Source organism: Aplidium turbinatum, chromosome 1 (assembly GCF_918807975.1).
Source record: "Aplidium turbinatum chromosome 1, kaAplTurb1.1, whole genome shotgun sequence".
NCBI classification, from domain to species: domain Eukaryota; kingdom Metazoa; phylum Chordata; class Ascidiacea; order Aplousobranchia; family Polyclinidae; genus Aplidium; species Aplidium turbinatum.
The window spans coordinates 54,156,978-54,170,576 of NC_137472.1; the positions used below are offsets into that span (position 1 = coordinate 54,156,978).

Sequence of the window (13,599 nt, forward strand, 5' to 3'; positions counted from 1 at the left end):
TTTTTTGCTAAAACGCATGTTGTACATAATGACATCACGCTGAAACAAAAAACTCGAAAAAAGTTAATTTGGGTTTCCCCTCCCTTTAAGTACAGCACTTATCAACTGAAATATATATTGCTAATGCACTGTAATAGTCTACATATGAATAACTTCGACGAAAACAAAACAACAGGAAAAAAGCTTGAGACAAAAGCAAGACATATGCGGATGGTGAGTTTTTCTAATGTATTTTTTTCGTCGCTAGTGATGCAGGCCTATTGTAGCTATTAAACATCCTTGCTTCTAATGTTGCTTAACACTGATGTACAGATTTAGAAGTAGCCACTGCTTTTTCGTTGTACTTGAGCAGAATGTGTTTTTCAACTGTCACGTTGATTACACATTTAAATTTTCTGATGAAGGCTCTGTTGGAGCGAAAACTGTTTGATTTTTGTGTGTGTTGAATTCATTTCGTGTCTGAATAAACGTGTGCAGTTGATTCCTTTTGTGTATTCGGAGAAAGCAGTGGAATCTCGTAGAAGGTCTGGCCTTCTGTTTCTGCTCTAATCGATGCAATGATGTCTTGTTTCTAGCAAACGAAACAAAACAACTAGCTCTAGTTGGCTATGGTCGACAACGATTAGACACATAGACAGCATCAGTTGCGAATCCAGCAAATAGCCTTAAGGGAGGAGGGCAATTTCAACAAAAAGCAATTATGTGTAGGTCTACATTATTCCGACCTTGCAAATACACCGTAAAAAACGTTACTTTTCTGTGCTTTAGTAGGGGTGTTCGCCCCAATCGCCCTCCTGCACCCACCACTGGACATCGGGATAGATATGTGTCCAGTAGGTAGAAACACAGCTGGCCACAAACAACTTCTCAGTGCCCACCAACCACATAAAATGATTGTCAAAAGTAAACACTTAACTTTAAATAACAAAATATTTCATGTGTGTATATACCATCTGCATTCTGCAATGCATCGATAGAAACTTACTTTTGTAATGAATCCACTTTACCTAAAACTGTTGGATATAAAGAGCAGACTACGCTGATCATCAAATAAATCTGTGTGGTGGTTACACAAAATACACTCAAAGAAAATCTCATTCCACAAAATATTAAACCGAATTTAGGACGTTTATAGAAATGACAGTCCAAGGTGTTGGTTACAGATTCTCACGCAATTTTTTTAATGACTGGAAATGGATATTGACACAGTATGAACTTCTGTGGTATTAGCTAATAGCCACATAGTTGTATGAGAATGCGACGAAGATATAGGAAATAAAAAAACGTTTAGTGCTTTGCTACTTGCAAGTTTTAAAGGCGTTTGTAAGATTGCGTGGCCTTGAAGAAAGTTGTTTCTCATGCTCAAGTGGTAGCAGCAGAGGTAAAACCTTCTGAGTCTATAGGTTGGTACTGACGATTTCGATGGAGCAAAGTGCCTTTTTCGTTGGCGAGTGATTGCATCAGCTCGTGGTTCTTGTGGTAGTAGTACACTTTAAAAAAGGCTAATATGAACCCGATGAGCCAAGTGCAGAAACTGCACCAGATTCCAAACTGAAACAAAAAAGAAAAAATTACGATATTATTAGGAACAGATGCTTACGTCAATACTAAATTTAAAATCGCTTATCAATGCAAACTCTAAAAATATTGATTTATGGAAGAAAAATATAACCTAAAAATGGCTGTTCAGAAAACTTAATGGGTCAAATTTTAGACTGTGGTACTTGAAAAGTTGCTTTAATGTTTAAACTACAGTACATTTAAAAAAAATGTTAAAGTTGTGGTAATTGGGACATCCATCAAGGCTGTCGAAAGACTCTTGCTGCGTTCACGGAGCTTGTCCAGTAAGTCTCCCTATCCTGTCCTGGCAAACTTCAGACTATCATGCTGCCTTTCCTTGCGCCTTTCCACAGGTAAAGGTGCTAACAAAAAAAATTAAGTGATGTATGAATGCAACAACACATTTTGCTGAAAGAAGCAAGTTTGACACAGGATGTATCAAACTTGTACAGTAACCTGGAACACTGGAACAGTAACCTCATAAGTTTTTTGACATGAGTGACCATTCGGATGGGTATGCATATAAGAGGTTAGAAAAAATCTTGCAAAAATTTAATTACAAAACCTGGTGTTAAATGAACAAATGCACAGAAAAGCCCAAAACATTTGTTTATGGAAAAGCCCACAAGTCCAATTACAAAAATACACTGTTATAAAACAAGGAAAACTGTTGTGTTTATTTCTGTGAAAGAGCAAATATAACATTAACACGAATGAAATGACTCCAGTCACTAGCAAACCACATACATACAACATTTATATCAATAGTAATTGAGCCTAGAAAGAAGTGTCCAATAAGCATACATATGATACAGGGATTCATAGTATTGGGATCGCCAACTCGGCTGGATTTCTGACAAGCGGAGTGTAAAAGTGTTGGAAGATGTTTTTTTAATTTTTAGAAAAAATATTATTTTGGTATTTTTAAAGTAATAGTCGCCCAAAACTTGTCTGTGAATAACTATTTTAAAACTAATCCAAAGAAAATTTATTATTCGCTTACTAAACTATCATATTTTTTTGCAAATTTAACCTCTCTTTCTAAGTTTTATTTAAATTTTGTGCATAAATTCACATTCTTATTGCAAAGTAACACAACTACAAACTACTTTAACTCGATCTTGTGCAACTTTAAACTTCAGGTTAGTTTTAATTTTTAAATAGACAAGCTTTGGGCGACCACTACTCTTTAAAAATGCCAAAAAATTAGTTTTTCTAAAAATTTAAAAAATATCTGGCAACACTTTTACACTCCGCTTGTCAGAAATCCAGCCTAGTTGGTGATCCCTATACTATGAATCCCTGATATGATATTAACCTGAATGACACGATAATTCGAGAAGAACTGGCCAGTGTAGACATCAAATTCGTCATGCAGGCTGGACAAGTCGACACTGTCACATCTGGTGGAATACATTAATTAAAATCAATATTCAATAACCTAGGCATTGTTTGCATTTTCAATACAGATGTATTTTGACTGTATTTTTAACAGAGACGAAGAATCATTTTTGTATACATGCAATAAAAGTTATCTTGTTGAGACAACTATCTCATGAAGTCAACCATGAACATGTAGGTCTTCCATTACACCTGAAGAGTATCCAAAGTATATATATATACATTATACAAACTGTTCAAATAGCGTAGATCTTACCACATTTCGACACGTTTTAGATACTGAAAGCGCTTAGTGTCGTAAAGGGAACTATGATAGGAATCAAGCATTCTAAGCAAACCAAGGGTCAAAAAAGGGTCACAAGTTGAATTGCACAAGGATATAAAGAACACTATTGATTTAAATTATTATAATACATCATATCATACAATCTTAAAACAATGAAAACTATTAATACTACAAAAAGTGCTCAATGCTAAGCAAAAAGGCAAAGCAGAGCAAATTAAATCAAATATAGTTATTACTATCTGAAGCCTTTACAAATTGTTTCACCTAACGGATCATCAGAAGGTCTTATTCAAATAGAAAAATATTCAAAATTCTATTTGAATAAGACCTTCTGATGATCCGTTAGGTGAAACAATTTGTAAAGGCTTCAGATAGTAATAACTATATTTGATTATACAATCTTATGTGTCAGCTCTAGGTTATATACAATATAAAGCATGGTATAAAACCAGCCATCTGATAAATTAGAATTAAATTAGGCTAACATTTGTAAGAAAAAAAACCAACGTTGCTATGTTGCTGTGTGCTGTTTATCCTTTTCTTATCAACAAGTTTGCATAAGCCACCAGATTCTACAACTAAAATCTGCTACTGGTACATAATACAGTTACATGTTTAATTTATCAATTTAATTGTAAGATGTAGGTTGATTCTACATTGACAAATATTAGCTAATTTGAAGAAAGTTTTGGTGTTAAACTCACGTTAAAGATTGATTAACTGACTGCTTGTCTGACTGAAATAAACCATCGCAAAACTTTTCATAACCGATACTTGAAATTAAAGCAGAAATAAATAAACAGAACATGATTATGCCACTTCCAACCAACATTAAAAAGGAACTGAAAGGCGATCTGAAATGAATAAAAATAATTATTTCAAAATAATCTCTTCACAGAGCTCTAGTAGTATATATATAATATGTTCAATTTATTAAAATGCATGTCTCGGAGTTATAAAGAATTGAAACTTAATACTAAAATATAATAAAATAGAGTGACTTCAGTTTTATTATTAAACATATATACCATTTTATATTGAGCACTGAATGATGTGAAGCTACAATTTTTCCCGGTACACGACAACTGGGCGAGACAAAGTGGGCGATACCCACTTGGGCGAGACCAGGTGGGCGACGAGACAAGTGGGCGACGGACCAGGTGGGCGACGGACCAGGTGGGCGACGAGTCAAGTGGGCGACGAGCCAAGCGGGCGACGGACCAAGTGGGCGACGAGCCAAGTGGGCGACGGCCAAAGTGGGCGACGGAAGCGAAAGTTTAGCCGTTCGGAAAAAATATGACTTTTAATTTTTACTTTAAAATACAATGATTGATTTGTGGAAGGGAGGCAATGAGAGTTCTCACGCTGAGTTTCACGAAGCATTGGAAGCAATATTTTCATTATTTTTTGTAGCCTAGTAATACTAATAGCGCTTGCTGTTTGATGTTAATTTGCATTGTGACATCATCTTGACACATTATTTTGCAATTTGCGGCGTCAGGGTTTATCGTGAAGCTTAAGAGAAACCCCTCAGAAAAGAGACAAACGAATGGCTAAAGAGTGGTTGAAGTCAGTTATGAACGTTCCCTAACCGTTAATCAAAGCTTGTCAGTATAAAATATGACTTTTAATTTTTACTTTAAAATACAATGGTTGATTTGTGGAAGGGAGGCAATGAGAGTTCTCACGCTGAGTTTCACGAAGCATTGGAAGCAAAATTTTCATTATTTTTTGTAGTCTAGTAATAGCGCTTGCTGTTTGATGTTAATTTGCATTGTGACATCATCTTGACACATTATTTTGCAATTTGCGGCGTCACGGTTTATCGTGAAGCTTAAGAGAAACCCCTCAGAAAAGAGACAAACGAAAGGTCAAAGAGTGGTAGTAAGAGTAGCCTAATTGTAATCAAAGAGTTAGAAAGGAAAACGCCGCAGAGAGTTGTTGCAGCAAGATTTGATTTGGCACAGGCGCAAATTTCCCGGATATGGAAGGCACGGGAAAAGCTCTTGAACAACCATCGTAACAACAACATCGACAAAACTCACCTTAAGCAAGTAGGAGTTGTGTTTTATTTCCAGCAAATACAACTTCTTCTGTCCATCTTTCAGACCAAGGTATCACCAAGAATTTCAAACATCATTATCGATGGAGTATGTTGCAAAAACTTCCGGTCACCATCGATGCTAATAAAAACGCTGCAGCCACCAACATAGCACGCGCAATCTGTTTGATTTTTTTTCGCTGAGACTTTTCGGTCATTTGTCCGAAATGACTTGTAAAAATTCGGTCCTTTTTTATTTATTTCGGTCATTTTTTCTGATGAAAATATTTCCTTTCAACTAGCTGATACAAACCAAAATTTGCACTTTCTGACGCGCTACAACATTAAGTTTCGCTGAGAAACGTTGTCGTGTTTTACCTGAGAAAAGTTGGAACAGACAAACGTTTCTTCAATGTTCATCAGCAAAACTCAACCTTGCAACACTTGGCCGAATTGACTATATATTTGTTTGCACATTTTGACCGAATTGGCTATATTTTTTTCGGACATTTTTCTAAAAAATCGGTCAATGACCGAAAAAAAAAACAGCGCACAATTAGTGTTCTTGACGCTATAAATCGTATGTGCGCGGAAAATCCAATGTCTCATAGAGACTTGCCACTTACATTTACAATGTTGTATGTGAAAGTACCAATAAAACTTTAATCCGAATCCTCTAATCTAGACGCTGCGTAGCCGCATCAGCAGTTTACAGAACACATTGTGACTGACAGTCATTACTAGGGCCATTTTGTTTATGACCTAAAAATTGAAAAATATGACTTTAGTTTTAGATATTCTGTCAAAAATTTTATTTTAATGGATTATTTTTAGAGCATCAAATTTATGCTAATCTCCGTAGTTAATGATTCGTATGTAAGTTTTTACATGTATTTTAAACAATAACACACTCGAACAACTAACAAAAACTTCTGTTTCGCTTGAAAATCACTACAAACATTCAAATGTCTAATGCATGTACCTACCAAACCAGCTACTTAGTAGTTAAGATCTCACCACTGGCTGACCTAGTGACCTACCGCAAGTGTTTATAATATTCAGAGACTGGATTGTGTGTTGCAAAATAATGTGTCAAGATGATGTCACAATGCAAATTAACATCAAACAGCAAGCGCTATTACTAGACTACAAAAAATAATGACAATGTTGCTTCCAATGCTTCGTGAAACTCAGGGTGAGAACTCTCATTGCTTCCCTTCCACAAATCAACCATTGTATTTTAAAGTAAAATTAAAAGTCATATTTTATACTGACAAGCTTTGATAACGGTTAGGGAACGTTCATAACTGACTTCAACCACTCTGTGGCCATTCGTTTGTCTCTTTTCTGAGAGGTTTCTCTTAAGCTTCACGATAAACCCTGACGCCGCAAATTGCAAAATAATGTGTCAAGATGATGTCACGACGCCGCAAATTGCAAAATAATGTGTCAAGATGATGTCACAATGCAAAGCGCTATTACACAAAAAATAATGAAAATGTTGCTTCTAATGCTTCGTGAAACCCAGCGTGAGAACTCTCATTGCCTCCCTTCCACAAATCAATCATTGTATTTTAAAGTAAAAATTAAAATTCATATTTTTTCCGAACGGCTAAGCTTTCGCTTCCGTCGCCCACTTGGCTTGTCGCCCACTTGGTCTGTCGCCCACTTGGCTCGTCGCCCACTTGACTCGTCGCCCACCTGGTCCGTCGCCCACTTGTCTCGTCGCCCACCTGGTCTCGCTCAAGTGGGTATCGCCCACTTTGTCTCGCCCAGTTGTCGTGTACCGATTTTTCCAGACTTGTCATTTCATGAAACTCTTCAAAGTAATTTTTATAAATTTTGCTTAAGAAATGATGAAACGTACATATATTATACCTGTCATCTTCTTTCCAAACAAGTGTACCTGTTCTCCATATCGATAGAGCAGATGCAAAAAGACCAGCAACCCCCATAAAGAGTATAAAATTACAATTGCTACTGCTTCCCCAATCTTTTAAAATATATGAACTGGCGTTTTTGAATTGATTCAATGTAAAGTTTCCTGAAAAATAGATGTATTGAAAGAACAAAAGTTCATAATATAATTTAATGTATATACGGTAGATACTGTGCTTGCATGCTTGTAAATGATATTTACCACTGACACAAACTCTGGCACCGAGGTTGATAGAGCAGAGTTGTAAGTCACGACTACAAGTCATTGGCTAATTTAAGGTATATAGCAGGCCTCGAAATTCACGGCGGACATGTCCGCCGTCACAGCATGTGATGTTCGCAGGAAGTACCATCTAGATCGGTCATATTTGTCCGCCGAGAAATAACACAGGAACTAGCATTAGCAATACAAATCGTCATTGCATAGCACGAACAATTGTTCCGAGAATATAATTTTCCGAACATTCTAGCGGGCATCTAGAAAATGTGAATACTGTATTCCTTAGCTTCCATTCAAGCAGGAAAACTTTCAATTTTACGTTGCTTTCAATGATTGATGACATTGAATCAGCGTAGCAAAGGTGAATTCTTTGCTAAGAATCGATGGGAGTAGTGGACTAGTGGTAGCCTACGTCTACACGAATCAGCACAACTTAGTTCAAGTTTTACGTCACAATGCCTGGCTTTGGTCTCCGAGTAATATTGATAAGGCAAGGTTGGTTACAAAATTAGATCATAATACGAGTAGGCTATTACAGCAAGATGCAGCAAAATTTGTTAAGTTTTGGTATTATGTACAGTAAGAAAAGGCCCAGGGAAAATTCACTTTCGCTCACATGACACGCAAAAATAAACTTAAAGAAAAAAGCCTGTGAAACTTTGCACGGCAGAAAATAGTAGCGTTAGTGTAGAAGTTATCCGACTCGTGCCCAGAGCATTGTGACGCAAGAAGCCACACGACCTCGTTTGGTGAAAGTTAGTCAGTTATGCGGCGTATTAAGCAGCTACACGGCACTTTGACTCTTCAAGAGTGACTTTGCTGAAATTATAAAAGGCTTTCTAAACCGTAGCTAGAGTTCTCAAATGCTGAAGAATTAGCAATATAAAGTGATTAAGCATTACGATCAGAGGTGGGCACCCGCTACTTTTAAAGTAGCGCGCTACCCGCCACCGCTACTTGGGCCAAAGTATCGCGCGCTACCGCTACCAATTTACAAAAGTGGCGCACTACCCGCTACTCGGGCCAAAGTAGCACGCGCTACCGCTACTTCTTCCGCTACTTTTGTCTAAAATGACACTAGGAAACACTCAAGTCTCTAGTGACGCAAAAATGACCTTGAAAACGAATGTTATCGTTCGTTTACGCTGTCATTTTAACGTTGTTATAGAAAACACATTCTAAGGGAAATTTATTGTTACGCATCTTTCAAAAACACGAGCATTTCAAAATGAGAGTCACTAAGTCCTGTCCGCACTTTCGCTTAAGCACATCTTTTCCAACAGAGAAAAGTCTCTCCGCCGCAGCACTGGAAGGAATGGGGGTGTTGTATTTAATGAACAGATGTTTTAACTCGGTATTCGAAAAGCTCAAGGACTTGCTTTTGTCCAAAAAAAAGGTATCCACAATTGTTGCTTCTTTCTGCACCGACATTTCACGGGATGGCGCAAACACTCCAAAAAATACATCCTCGGAGTCATGACTGGTGTTGTTGTCACTCTTCTCGGTATCAACCTGGCTTGATGTCTCCCGCAACAGTCGAATTACATCTGTCTTGACTTTTTCTCGCAGTGCGTCAGCATTAGGGACTTTAGTCAGCATCATCCGTGGAAACGTAGTGCAGAAATTGTAGCCACGACGTCTTGAAGGAGGGATGAAGACATGATGCCATAACGCATTTCATGTTGTTGAAGCACTTTTGGAATTGTTTCTTCACCCCTTCAAGGACTTTCACTTTCAACTCCTCACAGGTCACAAGATCACTGATCTCGGTCAACTTCTTCCCGCAAATTGTGATGGTTGGAAGCAAGACTCCGTAATATGCCTTGGACTCGCCCTGGAGAATGTCTAAAGCCTGGCAGATAGGCTTCATCACACGGAGATATTCGCCGAAGAAGTTGACTTCAGCTAGAAAAGACCGAAACTTTGCAACCAAGCCGATTATATAGCTGCTTGACCATGCCAGTATTGCAAAAAAAACAAGCATTTTTTTCAATTTAAATTAAAGAGTAGCAGGTAGCGGAAGTGAAACTGAAAAAAAGTAGCGCCTCTCCCGCTACTTTGGAATAAAAATAGCGCCGCTACTACAGCCGCTACTCCAACTAAAAAGTAGCGCCGCTACTACAGCCGCTACTCCAACTAAAAAGTAGCGCCGCTACCGCTACTTTTACCAAAAAAGTAGCACCGCTACAAAAGTAGCGCACTACTGCCCACCTCTGATTATGATCGACGCTAAAACTGGTGTGTCCGCCAAGTGAGACTTAATTTGTCCGCCGAGATAGCTGCTCAGACCGGACACGTTTGTTTGCCGTCAACAGAAACGAATTTCGAGGCCTGATATAGTAATTATATATAAATATAATCCAAAGTTTTGGGTGAAAACTGTACAGCCATGTTTTATATGCATGTACTGTAATTCAAAGATATCAAATCACAAAATAAAAACTAATTTATAACATTTTAATCTTTAAATAAATATCCTTCTTACCATCTGCATATAGCAAGCAATGTCCTTTAAAGTTTTTGATGCTGATACTCGTCGGAATAACAACAAATAAAGACAAAAATAAAGCAATTGTGTGAATGAGAAGGAATATTTTTGGTTTTGGATTCATTGTTCTTGTTATGATATTGTAATAAAAGCAAAGACAGCTTGAATATTTTTTTAATGCTAGGCTTTATTATACAGTAACATAACTGAAAAAGAGATATAGCATGTTAAACAGAACTTCATATAATGGCAGTGTGAGCTGCATGCTACAGAATTTATTCATGACCTACAGTACGGTACCATAGGATTTCATAAACAGATGACTAAAAAATCTGCAGAAAGTAGTTTTGCGCTCAAAAATTATCATAGAAATTAATGTTTTTGCACCATGAGAACAGTGGCTTAAAGTAAACTTAGTATAGTCAGCTGAACAAAGCACCAGATATATTTCTTTTGGCAGAAGCTATAGGATATACGGTAGTAACCATAGCCTCTCCCAGACTCTGAGGCACCCAAAAAGAGTCAGACAAATAGTGCTACAACTTTGAGCAATGAAAAACCCTTTCCTTGTCATATTTTGCATTGAATGAAGCACATGAATAATGTACTAACGGGCTGAAATCCTCATAAAAAACGTAATTTTCTCATTTGTTTCTTTACGACAAAACTTCATCATTGGAGATTTGGAGTTTTTGTCTCGGTAGCCACTTTAACAAGTCGAAATTCTGCCACTGAAATTGACTATATGAAACCACCAACCAATCATAAGCTACGGTTTAAGTGACGTAAAAAATGGCGAAAAGAAGATCATAGAAAGCAAATTAAGTGATGGATTTTTTGTCAGCTGGTTGGTTTAGGGCTAGAAAGTAGTCATTTCATTGACGCGTGTTCGATTCTCACCATTGCTATTGCTCTTTTTCTTCTGTAATTACCAAATAAAGTTCAAAACAAGCATTAACTCTCTGGATGAGCATTAACTCTCTGAATCTCAGTGGCAGAATTTCGACTTGTTAAAGTGGCTACCTTTTGTCAATTTGTCTCACTCTCAGACAGTGTTACCAGACCCCTACAAAGACAGATGAATTTTCAAGCTGCAGAAATTCTACAAAAAGGAAAGTAAACAATATATTCAACTCATTTGTGGAAAATCTTAAAGCTTGCTTTAATGTTTATAAGCCAAATGTTTTCCACAAATTTGAATGCTCGGCCTCAAAAACATTGAAATTTTTCAATATTTTAGTAGCCTATATATCAGAAATTAATTTCTTTATTTGGTAATATGGTTTAAAAAAAATGGTTTAAAATTTTCTTTATTGTTGCTAGACAATTAGAAAAGTAATTTATATTGCGCATTCATCATCATTATATATTTTTTATTTTTTAACAGTCTGAGTAATAAATCCATATCACTTGCTATAATGATAATATAGCAGAAGTCTGGATAAAATATAATAATAATAATAATGTTAGTTTTTATATAGCCTAGCGCTGTATCCATCGCAGAATGCGTTGCTCCTCAGCGCTTTACAAAGCAGACAGTATCAATGCAGCCGTATAGAGGCGCAACTGAGTACATTATTACCCGAATCCACTCCACTGCTCAGTGCCAAGCAGAAATTAGACCCAGTACCATTTTTAAAAAGTCTTTGGTATGACCCGACAAGGTATCGAACCCAAGCCTACCGCTTCAGAGGCGGGCGCACTAACCACTAAGCCATCGAGCCGGTAAGCGAAATAACGAGATCGTCGCAAACAACTTGTAAATCAAATTAAATATGCTGTGGGAGAGAGATTAGAGAAAACTTTTATTTTATCTGTTGGTATGGTACAATAATAAACAAAACGAATAAAATAGCACCACAGCAATTTAGATAGGCCTACCACAACATACAGGAAGCAGCCAAAAGTCCATAGGCCTATCTATCATTCATCGAGTCAGCTGCTTTCCTGTTTTTAATCTGACAAATGTCAAGCATGGAAAATTTACGTTTAATTTATTTTTCTAGTTTGCGTTTGGCTGGTGCCATAGGCGTAGCCAGGGGGGGGGGGGGCGAAAGGAGCCATGGCCCCCCCCAAATTTTCCAAGTTTGGATTCTGAACTTGAGCCCTTTGTTGAAAATGTAGTAAAATTTGTAGAAATTTGTAACGTTTTCCAAGACATCTGGCTATTAACACCTCCAAGGACTTGTTTTAGACACACAGAAAGACACCAATAAATTTTGCAAATCGTAAATCGCGCAAAATTTACGCGATTTACGTTTCTTTGTACTAATTTGTGAAAGCAATTTCAGAAAGGCTTACTCTGTTGGGTTTTTGTGTAGTTATTGAGTTTTTGTGTAGCTGAGTTTTTGGTGTTCTCTAATTTTAGCCGCAGTGTTTGCCCGTTGGTGTGTAAGAGCTACCTTTAATAAGTTAATAGCTGTTTATCTGCTAATAAATTTCATACAAATATTACCCTAAAAGTGTTTCTAGAAAGCGCTATAATCCATTATTTGAGTGTAATTTTTCAAAAATTTTCCGGGGGAGCATGCCCCCGGACCCCCCTAGATTACGCGTGCCTTCGGCACGCTCTAACCCCCCACCACTTTCATTGCTTCCCTTGCTCAACCCACCAGGATACGCCACTGCACATCAAGTGGCGATGGCTTAAATCAAACACTTTGTTGTTCTCTTCAGATCATCAAATATTTGGCCCCCCCAAATTTTTTTCCATGCTACGCCACTGGCTGGTGCCAAGTTAATGTAGCATATTTACTTCGCCATTCCCTACATGTTCGGGCCAGCAATGAAAAATAAAATTAAAAAAAATAAATAAAGTGACATGTTTCCTGAACTTTTTACTTTGAGAGCTTTCATGTAGGCTGAAATGCACACAATTATTTAACAAATTCTCTGATCGCAACTTCATTTGACCACCACTATTTCATCACAATTCGGCTTTCATTTAGTTTTTTGCTACCGTACTTTAAAAGAAAAATGAAAGATTCTCATCCAATGACAGGAGTATCGGTAGTTGTCCGACCACAGGGTCCGACGATCATAGTCTGTCTGAGGCTTGAAGTGGGATCAACGTTTTCAGTGGATGTAAAAAAATTCAGTGTGCAAATTGTGATTACCAGACTTGCATCAGTAGATTAAAATATCTGAAAGTATGCAAAAATTCCAGGGTTCCCAGAGGGGTTTACTCTGTCTACAAATAAAGTTTTTCCTTTCCATTTCCTTATCTTAATTTTTTTTTCGGCAACTTTAAAAAGCTACAATGTCAAGAGCAACCAAATGCCGAAAGAATTCAGCACCGTGGTTCCTCGATTATCCGGTCTAGTTGGGACAAGGGTTTCAAACATTTGACGGTTTTAAAATTTGAGCAGAGTGACGTTCGGAGCCAGAAACCTCCCGCACAGCAAATAGATTGACGTTGGCTGTTTGTTGGCCAACAATCGCGAACGTTGCCACAGGTCTTTCGTCCATTTGTCCTTTTGTGTCATTTCAAGTTTGTCATTTCCATTTGTCGAACCAACCATTTTGTTCTACCAACCATTGGTAGAACCAACCATTTGTCAAATGACATCATTTTTTTATTTAAACAATACCAAAAAAAAGTAAAACATGTCAATGAAATAAATAAAACAAATTAGTCATATGAACCATTTTTTTGGCCAGCCCAT

The 13,599-nt window shown here is 37.3% G+C and overlaps 1 protein-coding gene across 1 annotated transcript; it reads right to left on the reverse strand.

Moving 5' to 3' along the window:
- Window positions 1–1,120: 1,120 nt before the first annotated feature.
- LOC145782962 (transmembrane protein 179-like) lies at window positions 1,121–10,101 on the reverse strand. The gene is made up of 5 exons (XM_082594723.1): window positions 9,932–10,101; window positions 7,167–7,332; window positions 3,952–4,101; window positions 2,879–2,963; window positions 1,121–1,551 (listed from the first exon to the last, which is right to left on the reverse strand). Exons 1-5 carry the CDS (start codon window positions 10,056–10,058, stop codon window positions 1,363–1,365), a joined length of 717 nt encoding a protein of 238 aa, XP_082450849.1. The 5' UTR covers window positions 10,059–10,101; the 3' UTR covers window positions 1,121–1,362.
- Window positions 10,102–13,599: the final 3,498 nt, after the last annotated feature.